This window comes from Protomyctophum bolini, assembly GCF_963924005.1.
Source record: "Protomyctophum bolini genome assembly, chromosome: 7".
In the NCBI taxonomy this organism is placed as follows: Eukaryota; Metazoa; Chordata; class Actinopteri; order Myctophiformes; family Myctophidae; genus Protomyctophum; species Protomyctophum bolini.
The window spans coordinates 22,132,144-22,150,935 of NC_137868.1; the positions used below are offsets into that span (position 1 = coordinate 22,132,144).

An 18,792-nucleotide genomic window follows, 5' to 3' on the forward strand; every position below is an offset into this window, starting at 1 on the left:
ATTTCCGGCTGCCACCCGGATATAGTATTGCAGTTATTTTATGTTGCCATTTGGAGAAAGCTACTGAATTAACATTAAGCCATCGGCACAGAGGATGTGTACATGCACACAGAGAGTCATTTGGATCTCATGTATATCCTAGTCAATGTGATAAGCAGTGATAAGACAGGGCCAAGCCATAAAATGCTTGTCTTCTAATTAGTAGCGAAATACTACTTGATACTCGATACATTGATAACTACTGTACTACTACTACAGGGGGGCACGGTGGCACAGTCGTTAGTGCTGTCACCTCACAGCTAGAAGGTCCTGGGTTCGATTCCCGCTGGGTTTGCGAAAGGGCCCCTCTGTGTGGAGTTTGCATGTTCTCCCCGTGTCCCCTAGGGTAGGTACCCCCACAAAAAACATGCAGTAATCCTGGTCTCTAAACTACCTCCCCCTGGCCAACCGGGGCGCCTGATGGAGGGGAAAGGAACTGGTCGGAATAACGTGTTCCTTCCATGCTCAATCTGCTTCTCATTGGTCACGACTAAGAAAACTAACCTACTTTTTCTGCATTTCAGTGGTGAAATGGCATAGTAGTGTCTTGGCATTTCATTCATTCATGGAGAGGAGAGCTCATTTCAGTGCAGCCACCTCAACCGTTCTATTCAGGTTCTATGAAGTCCCCAGTCCCCACTTGATACAAAGCCTGAATAGAACGGTTGAGGCCTTTTATGAACTACTTATTCCATTTACATACTAGCCTACATTAACAGAATAGTATCCCAGTATTTCCAATGGAAACAAGTTTATATCAACATATCAAAATGGACGTCACAACAAAAAAACACCATTTAAGGGTGATATTTTTATTTTTATTCTATTCTATTCAAAATGTCAATAGTAGTTGAATAGCAGCATCAGAATGTACTGTATGTCTTTATGTACTGTACACATTCACTGGGGTTCAGGTAGAATAACCTTTGACATGTTTCACACCATGATTATTCCATTTCTATCTTTCCAGTGTGGCTTTGTCATTGGAGGCCAAGCTCCAGATGTTGCACAGCTACATGACAGTGACGTGGCTGCCCCTGCCTTGTGAGGTACAGGTGACATTCCACATAAAAGCCTGAGAAATCTCCTCCAGCCTGTGCCAAAACCAGATTTAAAGTCACGACACTCGCCAGTCTTTTTGAGGCAAAAAGAATATAAATATAAATTAGGCTTTAAGTGAAGCTTGCAGTGTTGCCTCATCAGAAGATGTTTATTGCATCAGTATAATCATTTCCTTTTTAAAAACATTCCCACCCTCTCCTCTCAACATGCATCTGACATCCAAGCTAAAGGAATGATACGCAAATGTGAGGGCTGTGTTTTTGTTGTATGGAACTACAGTACATGTTTTTATTGTAAGCAGGCCCTAATGTGTTTTTTATCAGGTCTGTCGTCTTCTCTCTGGTATATAAATTCTGTGTGAAAACAAACCACACTGGGCTGTTAAGGTCATAAAATGACGCCACACAGCCACTGTGTCAATGGCCCCCTTGTGTGCCACACACTGATGCCAGCTAGTTACTGTAGGAAGGATAACAAGTTCATGGCAATTTCACGGTTAGCTTGCAAGTGAGAGGTAGCCATGGAGTTTCCTGTAATATAATTGCTTCTAAGATTTAATAATGGCTCTACGATAGGAGCTGTGTCCACTTATGTTAGCCCTACGGAATGCCTTGGCAAACAGGGGGATATTTTATGACTACTCATAGTTTCTTTTGATGAGAATGATGCATTATCATCTAGGTTATACGGTTTCCCAGTATGGCATTATTCATTTTAGAGCCTCTCAAAGGAACTGGCAGGAATGAGAACAGTTCTGCTCCCAGTCATCTGATTTTCTGTTCTATTTTCTCAGTTGGCTACCCTGCAACATTTTGCCCCATTCCAGAGTTTCTCTTTATTTCTAAACTTGTGACTGCTTGTGTTTGCGATTCATAACAAGCCTGAAATTTGGACTGTAAATTATTTTCTAATACGTCTTTGTCTAGATCAAATCAGTTAATTAGTGTGTAATGCAGTTAGTGTAGCTCTTAATGTAAGCTCTCAATTGTAGGCTTTGGTTTAAAATGCTTCCATGTTGTAAATTGAGAATTAAACAATTCATGATTTGCGTATGAAAACCAAACAAACATTTGATAACATTTTTATTTACCCACAAAATACAGGCTTCAATCAGATGTGCAATTTGTTAACCCTAACCTAGAAGTTTAACGGATACCAAAACATTGTAATTATCCTTCAAATTGATTTACAATCAAATTGATTTGTTTAAGTTTTGTAAAAGTATACCCATTAATGATGGCTTGCCTTAAGATGGGCTAACTTTAGCTTGTTAATTTGTGCTAGCCAGTCCTGGGTTGGGGGGTTCATTGTCCCATATACTGTATGCATGTATCTGTCTTTATGAGAGCTCATCTGTCTCCCTCCAGCAAGCTCCTCTGGCCCAGCCTGAGTCTCCCACAGCATCTGCAGGAGAGGATGCCCGCACGCCCCCAGACTCAGGAGAGTCAGATAAAGAGTCGGTTAGCAGCAGCTCCAATGGCAATGGAGACACAACCACCACGACAACGGTAAATGGAGGCGGGACCTCGAGCAAAAACAGCTCCTCCTCCTCATCCAGCTCATCCAGCAACAGCTCTTCGGGGACAGGTACAATAGGGAAGGACAAGAGCAAGAAAGACAAAGACAAAGATAAAGATAAAGATAAAGATAAAGATAAAGACAAAGACAAAGACAAGAAGAGGGCAGACTCTGTGGCCAATAAGCTTGGCAGCTTTGGCAAGAGCCTGGGCAGCAAGTTGAAGAAGAATGTGGGTGGGCTGATGACAGGTAAAAACGCAGGAGCAGGAGGAGCCAAGCAGGAGGGTGGGGAGAAGAAGAAGGGCTCGTTGAGGGGAAGGAAAGGCAGTAAGGACAGTTCACCCTCAGCCAATGCCTCCGAAGACTCTGGGAAAGGCTCACCCTCGTCAGGCAGCGAACGGCTCAACGGGACAAGCAGTATCAGCAGCAATGGTGGGAGCAGCACCGAGCAGGATCCCTACAAATATAGTGCTGATGTCAAGGTGAGCCTGGGCATCTTGCGTGGCGCTATGCAGGGCGAGAGGAAATTCATCTTTGCTGGCCTTCTCACCACCAGTAACCGCCAGCCCTTTCAGGAAGAGATGATCCAGCGCTATCTGGCTGATGCGGAGGAACGCTTCCGAGTTGAGCAGGAACAGCAGCGCCGGGACACGGAGAGGAAAGGCGTCACCAACGGCATCCAGCCACCCAAGAAGGAGGCCCTGGGCAGCACCGACGTGGGCTATCGGCCTTATGAAGCCAAAGAGGAGCTTTCGGAGAGCTCAGCAGCCTCCTTCAACCAACTGAAGTCTTCCTCCTTCAGCCCTTCTATGTACTCTGGTGTTGTTCCTATCCCCCGCCCTTCCTTTGTAGACCAGCCTCCTGCCCCAGCACCCCTTACTCAGCACCTCCATATGCACGGCTACATGGACACACGGCGGCAGCTAGCTGGTGGCTCCCCCGCTTCCTCCTACCCAGGTCTGCCCTCTTATGCTACCCTCCCCCGCCATTGCCCCACGGCACAGGGCCCTGTCCAGCCCCACTACAACTACCCGCAAGCCCCCGCCTCCCTCAGCCCCTCCCGCCTCACTCCCTCCTACCCAACTGAACACGACACGCCGGACTACCTTGTGTCTGAGCCGGCGGGTGGAGGCTACAGCAATGGCCTCCGGGACATGCGCTCCAGCTTGGACTCTCGGAACGGGCCACCCCCGGTTAGACACTACTCACTGGGCAGTGCTGGTGGTCTGGCTGGTCTGCAGTCCACCCGCTGCAGGACACCCAGCTGCACCTACTACGGACACCCAGAGACGGGCAACTATTGCTCCTACTGCTACCGAGAAGAGCTGAAGAGGAGGGAGACAGAACCAGCTATCCATAGGTTCTGAACAGACTTTATCGGGTTTCGAGTTTTCTGTAAGAGTGGCCTTTTCAGTATAAAATAAGGCTACGTGGGTCAACCTCTGACAGGACAGGAGAGAGGCAAGACCGGCCTTTTCCCTTCTCAGCTGCGTCACTTCCTGTTGGAGAGAAAAGGCAACAGTAGTGTATTGCAAACAGGTTCGACATGACCATAGAGGTAAAGGAATGGTTGCTGACGGCCAGGGTCCCACATTAGATTATAGAACTAACTGCACTTCTGTTACATTTTGCTGTGGCTCTTATACAGGCATTGTGTGTATGTGTGTGTGTGTGTGTGTGTGTGTGTGTGTGTGTGTGTGTGTGTGTGTGTGTGTGTGTGTGTGTGTGTGTGTGTGTGTGTGTGTGTGTGTGTATGAGTGAGTGTGCGTGCATGAGCTGCAGGCTCTCCTCATTATCTTTGTTGAATGCCTTGCTACTGTCTCCTCCTGGTGGAGAGAATGTATACGGCAGGCAACCGCACCACAAATAAAATCACTAACACACACACACTCACACAGGCATACAAACACATGCACTAATACGCGAACACAGTTCAACACACACATAATACACTACAAAATAAGCACAAACTGAAAAAAGCTTGGGTACCTTCACTCCATTGGTGGTGAGAATATACGGCTTGGGAAATTGATGGGTGTTTGACCATTTGAAGACACATCCAGTTTTGGGTTATTTCAGCGTTACTGCAGATTTTACACTACTGTTACTAAGATGCTGGTGTTTCATGTTCCTCGGGAAAGAGCAGGGTTATTCCTTCTTGAGTTATTTATTGGTCATCATACACGTAATGCAAAGCCACACTATCGTGCTATGCTAATGAGTTACCGCGGGTTGCGGTGGTGCTAATGTTCCGGAATGCAACAGATAAACCACCATGCATTCAGCACATCTGCTCTACACTGTTAATGGCATCTCTCTGGCATGCTTTGTCAAAACCATTTTGTTTTTTCTTGCTGAATGAGGCCAAGATGTCAGCATTTTGAAGATTAAGAACATTGCAAATATAGAATACTGACATGGGTGTTGCAGAAACAATGCAGCAGAGAGCTAAAAATGCTGTCGACACAACTTTTTTTTTCACGGCGGATGAAATGCTATGCTTAATTTATACTCCATCGTACGACGCTGTCGCTTGCCAGAAAGGGCAGATCTAACAGCTCACAAAGCAACGCATGACAATAAAACAGCAGATCTAGAAGCTCACAACATCTATGACGAAGTATAAATCAGGCTTTACTGTCCCTCACATGGGTCTTCCTGTTTTGCTATCCACGATAGTGGATAGGTGTTTCATTTTTGTAGCCAATGTAACTATAATATTGCAATTACACGCAACCAAAGTTAATTTCATCACATATGTTGCTTCATTGGACTGTAATTTCAAAACACATGTTGGAGACACCTGTCATTACCGAAGACAGTGCTATATTCTGATATACTAAATTATTCATTTCCTTTTCTGTGAAAGATAAAAGGAATATATTTTTTTGATGTGATATTAACTTTGAGAGCAAATTAACAGAATCAACGAATAATTGTTCTGGGTTGCTAATAGAAATTTGGGGATGTCTCCAGTTATGGCAGATGTATTCCGTTGGTGTTTTTATATCCCACCGTGATATGTAAAACAGCCAATATTTGTGTATGACACAAATTTAAAAATGGCATGTACAATGCATTAACATATGTTTTATTCAGTGACTATATAGTATGCAGGTCACTGTGATGTTACTAAAGAAAACATATTTTCTCTTATGGTAAGAATGTTAAACATGTTAACATACATTCCCTTAATTGGGCCTGTTGTGATCAGAAAAACAATGTAAATGATACCTGTATGCTATCCTGACTAAAGGGACATCCTCCTAATTACATTCGTTTGGATTGGATGCTCACCCCAAATTACCAACTTTGATTTGTCAACTTCCAAGTGTTCAAGCCACCCAAAGCAGTCCTTAACCTCTTTTCTGCACAAATTCAAGCACTTTCCTGATGTCCATTAGACATGTTACTGTTTTTGAAGGGGTGTGACTGTTGTCCTTTGCTCATGTCAGAACTGCATACACTGCCACCTCCTGTGCTGGAGTGCAGGTGCATGAGTGGGAACCTTCTATAAAGAGGGGCTCTGTTGCGGCGTAGCTACATTGTAAAATTATCAGTGTTCATTTAACTCAGTCACAGTGTACAAAAGGGTAAATTTTGTACACGCTCCAAGTTACAAATGGATAGATTAACACTGATGATTTTACTGTGTACAACGTTTTTGGTGCCAGTGTCACCATCTAGCTCAGTTTCCTCGTTGCCTTTTTCAGTCTTTGTCCTTGTGGCATTATAATCTTGTCAGTATGTTATACAAGATAAGCACCAAGTATTTACACTACTAGTTTTATTTGCAGCAGATTCATTTCCGTTCCCATGTCCCCACAAAAAAAGGAAAAGAAACAAAGCAAATGGAAACATCTCCTCTTTTTTTGTTAAATGTTGAACTTATTGCTGTTGTCTCATGTTTTTGCAGTGAGGCATATCAAATTGATCTGCAGTCAGAAACCTGAAGTCTTCCTTGTTATTATTTCTAAATTCAGTCTATATGAATGGTACTCAGTGTATTTAGTAGCTGTGTTTTTTTTTTCTCCACACATTAATAATGAGCCATGTTAACTCGTAAAGAGTTTGTTTAAAGAAGCTGACAACAAAAGTAGCTGTCCTACTCTTTGACTGTATTATCTCTGACATCGGTTGATCATTCAGTCTTGAACATTTCAAAGCACAATTGAGTATGCAATTCACTGCCTTGGCCAATGGATGGCACACTTGTATTTTTATTATTCAGTGTAGGAATTTGTCATACCCTATACCAAAAATAACATGGAAAATATTGGGGGTCAATTAGTACAAATACTGTATGATCGATACCATCTACTTTTTGGCATATTTTCAAGAAATGAACTTCTGCTTTGCATTTCAGTTAATAATGTAAAATGGAAGGACCCCCCACACTCACACGGTATGATGTGTTTGTGTGTGTGTGTTGATGTGTACACTCACTAATGCTGAATAAATCTGCAATGAATTATGTCAAACAAATTAGGCAGGCACAAGCTAAATCTATTATGGGATAATGCCTGTCTTAAAGTATGTTTGTGTATGTGTTTTCACTTCCCTTCCCATAAAATCATTGGCTTATGGCCACAGCTCAATTTTTTTTTTTTTATCCATTAAGAACGTGGATGCCTCACAGAACATGTTGGAACATTGGACTTTACTGACTGCAAACACATTTTTTGTATTTAATAGAAAAAAGAAAAAAAACTATGAGAGGTTGTATAAACAAGTTTTTTGAGTTATTTTTGTAAACCCAAAGTTTTACAGTGTTTTTAAAAGATAAGAATGTATATTGTCAGACACTAAAAGAGTGGATGATTGACTTGTAAGCACCTGAATTTCAGTTGGAAAATCAGTGTTGGATCAGGAAGTGACATTTTGGCTGTTTATGGCAGTTCCCAAGTGAGCCCCTTCAAACTCAAGGCTTACTCTGTGGCAAACAAATTTCCTCTTTGCTGACCTAGCAAAATATGAAATGAGAATATATTTATAGTAAGATATTTCTTTCTCTTTTTTTCAGAGGTCTCCTTGTGGAATGTTTAGTTGAGATTACTTAGGATGTTCTTTCTTATATGGCTAAACCCTCATTTATACTTCATGGCACGATGTGTCGCATGGCAACAATAACTGATGTTGATGAGCGACACCACCATGTTAGAGTATAATTTAGGATTAACTGTTTAGCAGACTGGCTTTTGTTTTTGAGTTAATTAGATTTTTTTTACAAGTTCCTTTTTCTACAGCCACCAATCTGTGCTATGCTAAACCATAACGGTGAGTGAAAATTGGATGGGTGGTTTTTCAATTCATGCTCTTTTTGTCCCAGCCAATTTCCTCCAAATCAGAGCAGAGTGACAGAATTTGTCTTAAGCAGTTACTGACATTTTTTTTTATTATTTAATTTTGTACACTTGCTGTCATTTGTATGGGACAGGTTAGTCATCATCAGCAACATTAACATGGGATTATTTTAGCTGCATGGGACTGGAACTGTTGCATGTAAATGGCAATTCAATTAACCAAATTTGTGCATTACTTTGAGATGATTTCAGTTGTCTTGGTTTTCTGACCTGTTGTTTTAAATTGTTTTATCTATTAATGTTTTGGAAGGAGAGCCCAGGCTGTGTGAACGTGCAATCTGGATAGAAGAACATCAGATTTTATGTTAGGTTGTTATTAATTTTTTGCACCGTTTGAATAAATTCTCATGGTATTTCAAGAATCTCTCTCTCTCTCTTTTTTTTTAACTAGGCTACTTACCATCCATTTAACAATACTATGTTACTACCATGTGCCTGCTAATGATTTTGTATGAATAATAGGTACACAGAGTGCTACTCAAAAACTGGGGAATCATTTGGAAAAACGTACCCTTTTAGACCCTATAAGGTGACCAGGACAAGGTGAACATCTGCAATGAACTGGAATGGTATAAACATTCATCATAATTATTGTTGAAAGATAATTTGTTGCTTCAGCAAAGTTCTGACTGTTGGTACTAATTTGTTATTTGGTCCTTTTTGTATTTGCTTAACCTTGCTGCATTATGTATCACTGAAAAACTCCAGCTCAGATGATGCAAGGTCCTGTGTCTGGGGCTGTTTTATGTATTAGAGAAATCGGAGACCCTTATGTAATATTGAACAGTTTCGCATGTGGTAAAAAATCCAGACCTCTTTCTATTATGGTTCAGAGAGAGGGAGGGAGTCTCTCCACCTGTTCATTTAGGGAGGATACACTGTACCTCAGGAAAGTATTCAAAATTTCCATTTCTTATATTGGAAGGAATTTATGCTGAATTTGTTTCCAATATCATCTTCCAGAAAACATTATGGATCGTTTCTATGTTTGGATGGAAGACAAGAGAGGCGTCCCTCTCATACAGAAGGATCATCAGAAGGTATTTGTAAAAGAAAAAGAAAAAAAAAATTGCAGCCGTCAGGTGGCCTTTGAGAACGGTGTTGGCCTAACTTATCTTGAGAATCTGTCAAATCTGTACTAGGCCTACTAGCTCTTCAGTCAAATGCATCCAATGAATGGTTGATGATAGCTTGAAGAATGAAGATCGTCTCTATTTAATGCGTGCTACACACACTATGTTCCATGACATGAGAGTGTCGCTGCATGGCCAAAAATAACAGATCTACAACCACAACAGCACTAGTGTTGGTTGCGATGGGACGCTTTTTGGGACAACAGCAACACCTTTTAGCTTTTATATTAATTGTACTAGACCGTGTCCTGTCCATCCTAGCTGTCTCGTACACACTCTATGGCTCTGGTACCAGTGTTGTTTTCGTCGACTAAAACTAAGACGAAAAATGTTCGTCGACTACCTTTTTTCACTGACAAAAACTAAATGAAAACTAAGCTATGATGACTCAGCAAGTATAAAAACAGTCATTACGACTGTGGACGGCCTCAAGGCCCGCCAAAATACATTTTAGCTGACTAAATCATTAATCAACTGTAGATTTAGTAAACTAAACTCCTATGATATTTAGTCGACTAAAACTAGACTAACAACACTAAGACATTCCAGGTGACTAAAATAAAAAACGAAATGAAAACTATTCAAGAGACTATGACTAAAACTAAAATCAAAATTTGCTGCCAAAAACAACACTGTCTGGTACACACTATACCAGACGGTCTGCTGGCCCTTTAAGAGCTCCATTGCTCTCTCTGTTTCTTTTCATTCTCACTATGGCAAGGGATATAAACAAATGGAAAGCATTATGGTTGGCAGTTGCGGGTGAACTCATTTCTCCTACTACTAGCTGGTAACCAACTACGTAAATAGTAATAATAGCCCGACTGTTTAAAAGAAGGGTTTCGACAGGGCGTGCTCTTCTTGAGGACATGGATGCTGTCAGAGCCAATACGAATGAAAAGAGTGAAAAGAGTTTGGCTGTCCACACTGAACACCTCTGTTTTAGCAGCAGTAGATGACGGTACACGGTAGCCTGCTACCGCTCGTATAAGAACTGGACCTTATTTGACGGTTTTTCATGAGTATGATGGAAGGGTCGGGCGAAATAAACCGCATCCCCTCGTTGATAAAAGACTAGTTTACAGTTGACAGAAAAACGTAGCATTTTCCCCCCCTATTTCATTTTTGTGGACAAAACTCGTCTTCGGTCTTGAAAATGCTGACAGGATCTAAAACCACGTTCAAAGTGAGACAAATGGTTCCAGATATGAAGGTAAGTTCATTAAAACAAAATAATAATAATCTTCAAATCGATTTGGAAAAAGTATTTGGGTAAGTCTTCCATAGAACTAGAAGTTATAACATTATAGCGGAGTCCGCTACTTGTAGCCGATTCTGTAAAACCCAGAACCCACTTGTACTGTAGTGTACAGGATTGTCCATCCATTCCAAACGCGGACTAGCTCTGGTCCATAGCTAATACCTTCATTAGAGCAATGATTAATGCAACGGCAGCAAAGGGCATTGGGGGTATGGAACAGAGCTACGCGGACTCGGATCACCTATTAAGCAAGGTGTCAAAAAAATGAATACCGGTGGCATTAATTTTCCTCATCTTCCAGAGTCAGCATGGTACTGGAGGCTGGAGAGCTGTTCATTCTCTGCAGATCATTTCTGACAGATATATTGACTTCCTAATGTGAGCTATGTATTTTGGATGAAAATGGGTGTTATTTATGACATTTAAACACTATTATTTTATTTATTTATTTAAAAATAGTATAATCTTTTTGTGGTCAGGAAGCAATAATGACAGAAGAAGCAAATCATTCAGTTGTAGTCTAGAACTATAAATGTAGACATGCAGTGTTATAGGCCTACAGTGTGGATTGTGTTAGTTTTTAATGTGTCCACAGTCCATCATAGGAGATGACAGTGTTTTTTGAAAGACTGTTCCAAAACAAATGGTCAAAGGTTTAATTCCTGCATGTGTATCACATGTCCCCCAGCTGTAAACTGGGAAAACAGGGGGAAAACATGTGTAGTTTTACAAGGGATCTCTATCTTTGTGCTTGTTTATAGACAGGCAGGCTTTGGAGCACAATCTCTTCTTACATTATAGGGGGCTAACTGTTTTATTGTGAGGGGTCCTAATTATGAGGAAAATACTGAGACTTGAGCTCATCATGTCCATTTGTGCACTTACACACACTGCAATTAAATACTTTGAAATGTCTTAGACACTGTAGTTGTAGTTGGATAAATTGCTGAATTTCAAACGACCAATAATATTCTCCTAGACAGTAAAAGCACCTGGAGGGGTAGCCCCACAAGCAGAACCCAAATGTAGTAAAGTTTCTGACACTTTGATTACTTTACCCATTGGGTCCTGGTTCACGCTGGGTTTGCCATCAGTTACGCACACACAAGCACACACAAATACAATGTAAACACGTAAGGAGAAAAGATCTTGCGCGGTTTTACGCCATTTTTACGTGTGTTGGCTTACGAATGTGTGAACTATAAGTACCTTACATACCTCTTAGAAAATCTCCTGTGTCGCGGAAGCCGTTAAGTATTTTTAATCTATGTTTGATTAAAAATGTCGCTTCTTCCTACCTTGTTTATTGACACCTCATTGTACCGCCTATCTGGCTAGCTAGTGGTGCTATAGCTTTGACGTAGCCGGCACAAGCCAACGGCACATCGGGAGGCGGTACAATAAACGGTAAATAAACAAGAGGAAATCAAAGCGACATTTTTAATCAAACATGGATTAAAAATACTTCCGCGACACAGGAGATTTTATCAGAGGTATGTAAGGTACTTATAGTTCGCACATTCGTAAGCCAACACAGGGAAAAACGTGGTAATACCGCGCCGATCGGCTAAACGATGAGTTTGTTTATATCCGCGTTCCAACAATCGCATTAGAAAATCTTATCATGACCAGGAACCCTACATAAAGCGACAATCAAATTTCACAAAAGCTTTATGTAGGGTTCCGAGAGGGGCTACTGGAGGGGATACAGTGAACTTGATAGACATCACAAAGAAATGTGCAGTGCACACATGAGTTCCTTCAGAGTCCCCAATTCCTCAGGGTCAATGGCCTTGTGTTGCCTGCCCCCCCCCCCCCCCCCCCTCTCTCTCTCTCTCTTGTTATTTTCAGCAGCCACAGGGGGAAATGGTAACAGATGCCTCATAACTCCGCCTCCAGGCATGTGGAGTTGGAGTGATGTGCACAACATCTGGTTGTCGCCATGGAGACGGTGGCAGCGAGGCACAGCAGTTTTGAATTTGATTATCTCAAAATGAGATGTGCAGGCTGGGCTCAGTGTTGCCAACTCTCATGAGAGATATAAGCCAAATCTCCCCTCAAAAAAAAAAATCCAAAACAAGCCCAATATTATAGCCATATAATCCTAATAAAAAGATGTGATGCATCATAGTAACTACTATGTATGTCTATATAATGAATGTTTTAATAATTTATTATACTATTTCACACATACTTTAGCCAGGGTTTAATAAGTAGAGATACCAGACCGATTCTTTCTGTCACTCAATGTGATTCACACTCACCCAAACAAATGGGTATTTATATACATCAAAGAAATGTTGACTTGTTCCATTTTCAAAAGAGTATACAATTTTTTTTTAAAACAAGCCCAAAAAATTAACTACCCATGACTGGGGGGAAAAACCAAGACAAAGTTGCGGGAAATAAGTGGACTTGGCAACCCTGGCCAGGCTGCAGGCTTGTCTGCCTAGCGGAAATCATGAATTTGAATACCAATTGTTCAGATTAGGGCAGCGTGGCAGTGCATAGATACTGTATGGTCAGGTAAAGTCATATCTGAAACAATAAGGGCTAATATCGGTTGTCACTTCAGTAGTTATGTGTTGAGAGTGCCTTGGGAAAAGGGAATCTAGTTAATTGGGATCTCATTTCAGGAGAGAATGCATTCATCCATCCTGTTTCATTGGTAACCAGACCTAATTGTGTGGCATCAGCAGTGAATCATGAAGTGAAGAGGCAACTTAATATAATGTGTGAAATATGATATTCAGATGTGTAATTTCAGTATGACCGTGCTACATTAATCGTGTGGCTGGCTGTCCCTTCTATCTGTATATCCTGTCAGCTGGATTTGAAGCAGTCCACAAAGCTCAGCAGACTGAAAATGTCAAAGAAGGGTTCAGCTGAGCTCCTTCCAGACTAGTTTTGGAGATTTAGGCACGATAGCAGCAGGCTATAACGGCACAGACCCCCACACCCACTCCCACAGGACCCAGATGTAAGATCCAGTACCATACCAGCCTCTGGGCTACCCAAGCTCCCCATGTTGGAAGGGAGCAAAAACAATGAACTCTTCTCAGTGCTTAGAGCAGATTTATGCTCCTCTTTAGTGGGTGTATTGATCTGGCATTGGGTGATAATTAACCAGCACCAAGAGAAAGGGGTTTGGCTGTAGGGGCTAGGTTGTTTTGAGTGTATGAAATGGCTTTGTTAGTGCCCTTTTGTAGATGTGTAATTGTTGGGAATGAGTGACTAGTACTGAAACAAGAATAGAATTTCAAAAGTGAGTCAATGAATGTCCTTGGAGAGGATGTCAACATTTAGTGTTATATATAACAAATGTACATATCTGGAGCATGGATTAACCTTAGTAGTGATACAGGTAGTGCATTGCTCAGGATTACAGTGACCAAGGCAAGTCATGGAAACACATTTTGAAGAAGTGTAGAAATATGAATAGCATTCCATGTTAGGCTATGACTCTGTCTATACAGGCCACAAACAGAACTGAAGATATTGACCTACATAACGGGCTACTATTTTAAAAGAGGGAGGTCAGTGTTAAATAAAACTGTGGACTCCAGTGTTAGAAAGGCTTGTTTGAGGAAGGTTTAGCTTTAGAATGCCAGGTGTCTAGATAACTAAAAGGCACAATTCAATGCCAAGAACACTATTAATTAAAGGGAAATTTCACTTGAAAAACTTGGTCATTAAAATTATATCATCTACTCAGGCTTTTGTGAACACCCCAGACAGTGTTTAAGTTGTTCGATTCAGTATTTAGATATTTGGTAGTCATTTTATCTGCCTCGCCCCTATTTTCTTTCCTATACAAACTCCATTTTAACCATGATAAATTCATAGAAAACACCCATCCTTTTTTCTGGTGACTGATATTGTGCTTCTAATACGTGAGGGGCTGTGCTTTTTCATTTATTTTTTATAATTGTTTTGCCTCCGCTGGCTCCTCCCCATATTCTTTTCCAAAAATAATTATTAAAAATAAATGATAGTAAATGACAAAACACAGCCCCTCACGTATTGGAAGGACAATATCTGTAACCAGAAAAGATACGATAACTAAACCCAAACTAGCAATCCAGGAGTCAGGAGAACAATTCATGTGTATTTCTGAAGTCTGAATGGGGGGTTGATACGCGAAACACTTCAAAGCAATGTTTAGCAAAACTACCTCATATGAGTCATATCCTTATTTTGTTGAAGCTACCTGTTAGACTCTGCCATTCAACCTTCTCTGTGTATGTGAGGAAATGAATGAGTACTAACCCAAACAAACAGGCAATGACCTATTTCTGTACAGCAAACAGCAGCTAAAAGCCCTGTGTTTTACTGCCCCCATGGTAAGTGTAATAACTCACCAACTGGATTCCAAAATGGAACCATTCTTGTGCTCTTGCTCTCAACAACGGATGTTAAACCTCCACAACGTGTGGTTTATGTGGTACGGGTCCCCCCCCCCCCCCAATTCACCCTTGCTGTCATGAGTTTTGTCTATTTCTTGGGGAAGAAGAGGTATGTTCCCTAACTGCATGCTGACTGCAGAAGTCTGGCCGCAGTAGCGAGGGGAAGCCGTGAGCAATGGAAAACGCAATGGGCTTTGGCTGCCATCCCCAAGGAGAAGGGGAGGGAGTTGTGGAGGGCAGAAGGGAGGCACAAGGAAGAAAGAAGTAGTGAAAGTGATAGAGAGGTGCACTGCACACCAAGGCCATCCAACGAAGCAAGGCAAATAGTGAAGCCTCAGTAGACTGCCCAGCTAAGAAATGTGTTCTTTGTCCATTCTGGGAATTACGGACAGTGTTGTCATGATTTGCCTAGACATTATCTCATTCGTGATTTGCCTCTGTACCTGTTTTGTTTTTCTGTTGTGCTAATTCTAACGGTAGTGCTGTACTTTAAATCAAAACAGTGCCTTTAGCATTTTAGAAGAATACCTGTGAATTATTTTGTAACTCCTTGAGTTGAGAAATAAAGGTTTCCCTGATTTGACAGATGTTTACTCTTCAGTCCTATCCTATTGGATGTCAAGAGTTAAGTTCCCAAATTCTATTTCGGAGATCAAAAATGTCATCTTTTTTTACAACTAATTATGACTAATTAGTCATAACTCATAATACAAGTATACTGACATTGTGCTGCAACCTTTGTTAGAGCAGAGCGACTGTTGTATGTGACTTCCTATCTTGTGGTGTTATCTAGAAAAGTTCACTTACTGCAGCTTGTGAGGAACAACCCTGAGACATAAGAATACAAGAGACATAAGAATAGTTTGACTATCTTGGCAAGTCCCAGAGGGCAGATTCAAGGAACTTGACTTATCAAAGTAATAACAAAACATGTTCTGAATAGCCTCTGATGTTCTGAAAAAGGAGTGAGGAATTCAGCTGTGGGTTTTCTGTGGGTGTTGACTATGTAAGCTCAAAGGGAGGGAAAGCTTGAGACTTTTAAAGCCAGATGGAAATAAAATGAACAATGTACTAGCAAGCAGAACCTAAAGTCTTGTTAAAGTTTAGTGTCCTCCTATAAGGCAGGATTCCTTATAATTAAAAAATGCCTTGTTAGCTATTTGGGGTTTAAGCCATTTTTATTTGATTAGTAAAATCGGTGGAATCATAACCATAACCATGACCTTATCCTGAATATCTCATAAAGAATTAAGACAGTGTATTATGTTGGATATATTTTGGAGCTTTTACATCACCAGATACAAGTTGCCCACATGACTTCACTTATGCGCTGTAGTGTGTTCTACTGTATTATGCTATATACGTAGTATACGGTCCCCGACAATTTGAAAGAAATCGTATACCGTCTACTAACCATTTCATTCGGTGATTCATGTTGTGCGTGTGCAGGGAATAATTATGGTATGATGTCCTAGAAGTTAATTGTTCATACTTATTTGAACCTGCTATCACCCTTTGTTCTTATTGCTTTGTTTGTGGCCCTGGATTAGGATAGGACATGTTCTTACACTTCACCAAGCTGATTTCAGTGATTGCAGTTTGGTTAACACTAAAACTAGGCTTGATTGTGATTGATTCACTTCTCATTATTCTTCAAAAATGAAATTTAAATGCTTGAATAAACAAATCTGTCTGCAATGCTCTGCATCCTCCCCAAAGGGTTACCAGCTAATTTCAGGCTCCTTTTATGGAACAGCTAGTAAGTTTCACATGCACTGAAAACACCCAGCTATGAATGAGCATGATTTTACTACTACTTCTCAAAGAGCAAAGGTTGTCCTTGTTCATATGTCTGGTTTTAATAAGGAGGACATGTGCTGAGAGAGAGTGAGGCTCAAGTTTATATTAGCATGTTGATAACACAGACTTCATCACACTGCTAAATTGTTAGCATAACGCAGTCTACTGAGTGCAGGCCTCATTGTTTTTTGTTCACAAATCCTTGCTGACTCAGAGAAATGCAAGTATTGTACGTACGGTAAAGCCAGCGCTACAAATAGAACATAATGATGAATACAGCCTTTATGAGCCTCAAAGAATTGCTGAGGTAGCAGTCTGGGGCTTTATAATGTATAGTTTTCTTGGACTTCAACTCAAGGACATTTTCTATTTTTGTTCTGAATCTGGAGTAAGTCTTAGCTTATTTGCCACCTGTATCACCATATCCTCCATTCATGGTGTGTGGACTGGCCAGTGGCCAGCACATTGTGTGATCTCTAAAGCCTGATTTATACTTACTTGGTTGCATACTGACAATAGCCGATCTACAAGCTCACTAAGCATCGCAGAGCAGCGCGCTTTGAACTCAAAGATCTGCTACCAAAGATCTGCAACCAAGTATAAATTGAGCTTACCGTCCGATAAATGTAAATGGTGTTCACTGGGGGTGGTAGCAACTCTTAAGTAGATCCATATGTGCAAACTAGCAGTCTACTCTGATTATAGCAAGTAACCTCTGTGGTTCTGTGGGATTGCTTGCAGAACTGCTTGAAGTGCTTGAGACTTGTATGACCGTCAGAGAGAGCAGAAAGGAACTGCAAGTTGCAACATGGAAATTTAGAATCATAGAGCATTGTGTCGTCAGCTTTGTCTTTGGGAGTTGGTCATTAAGAACCAGACTTTAATGAGAGAAACAGACTGGGTCAAAGATTAATACCTAAAATTTGTTGAAATGTGAAGTGAAGATAGTTACTACATGCAATATCACGCAATAAACTGGCTTACTTAGACTTCTCATATGAACAAAATGTGTGTTGCTGCTAGTAAAATTAATATGATTATGAATTATTCAGATAGTCCATTGGGACTTGGTTTTTTTCCAAATCACTGAATGCTCCTTTAAACCTACTGTACTGTAACCTACTGTATAATTTATACAAAATCAATGTTTAGAAACGCTTAGAAATAACTGAGTTGAAAGAATGTTCAACTCTGAGAAAGCAATGATTGTACTATAAATTTAGCCTACCTCACAACAAGATACATTTCCCTGCACAGCCCATCCTCCATATTATTTCCGTCTGAGCTAAGGGGCTTGTCATGGTTTTTGACAGGGATGTCTAAAATGGGGTAGACTAAGTCAGTTTTGTCAGAATTTTGCCATGCTAACATGAAATGTTTCTCCCACATAGGAGAGGATGCTGAGTCAGAGTGGGGTAAATGCCAGGAGTCGAGATATGTTTGGACTTCGCTGTCTCCCTGGTAAGGTCACCCTGCCAATTCACTTCTTTTTTCTTTTACTTCTTAATTTGAAAACAGTGAGTTATTGACTCACTCCTAATTGGAATTGATTGAATGAGATTTAAAGTGTCCATTAACACCCCGATCGCCCAGGACGAAGTTCACCGTCCTTTCAATTAGTGACACCCAGCGCCCAGGACGAAGATTCATCATAAAGAGCGATGTGATCGGTATTGATATAAAAACCGATCACATCGCTCCACAGCCTGGGAGCGCCTGTTGCGCAACACTCGATGTTGCGCAACAGTGGGATGTCATGTTCCCCCCCTGTTTAGCCGACGAGACCAAACATCTTATAACTCTTGATCTAAATCATAACGTCTAATTCTAAGCAAAGATCATGTATTAGACGGCCCAGCGCGGTCCTGTCGCTAGTCGCGGTAGATTTAATCATACCTCCCGTTGTTGTCGATCGCCTCTAGAGTGTTTTGGCTACATCTATCTGCTACAGCCACACAGGGATAACATCCGGTCCGTCGGTAAAAGTGCTCCGTCTACTATAAATCGCCGGGCGCTATGATTTAATGGATTAAATAACCCCGGGCAATCGGGGTATTAAGACATGCAGATCCCTTTATTCCTTCAAAACCGCTCTCAAAGGGCACCTACGGACGGCTGCAATTTGAAACTGGCCACCGTAAAATCTGAATCCCACCCTCCACCCACCCCCTTTTTCCCTCTTATGATTTCATGTTTTTGGCTATATAGAA

At 41.1% G+C, this 18,792-nt stretch overlaps 2 protein-coding genes across 3 annotated transcripts in view; both read left to right on the forward strand.

Annotated features, from left to right (window-relative positions):
* Window positions 1-8,344, forward strand: part of otud7b (OTU deubiquitinase 7B) — a 39,427-nt gene extending 31,083 nt beyond the window's left edge. Inside the window, exons 11-12 of the mRNA XM_080769076.1 lie at window positions 1,010-1,088; window positions 2,469-8,344. Of these exons, the coding sequence (XP_080625202.1) occupies window positions 1,010-1,088; window positions 2,469-3,986 (1,597 nt within the window). The 3' untranslated portion in view covers window positions 3,987-8,344. The remainder of the gene's footprint in view (window positions 1-1,009; window positions 1,089-2,468) is intronic.
* Window positions 8,345-8,908: 564 nt separating this feature from the next.
* The window catches only part of mtmr11 (myotubularin related protein 11), a 43,258-nt gene continuing 33,374 nt past the window's right edge, over window positions 8,909-18,792 (forward strand). Inside the window, exons 1-2 of one of the 2 annotated variants that reach the window (XM_080769077.1) lie at window positions 8,909-9,022; window positions 17,974-18,043. In XM_080769077.1, coding sequence (XP_080625203.1) covers window positions 8,954-9,022; window positions 17,974-18,043 — 139 coding nt within the window. In that variant the 5' untranslated portion in view covers window positions 8,909-8,953. Of the gene's footprint in view, window positions 9,023-9,841; window positions 10,329-17,973; window positions 18,044-18,792 lie in introns of those variants that run through there. The other variant, XM_080769078.1, reaches the window with a different exon arrangement.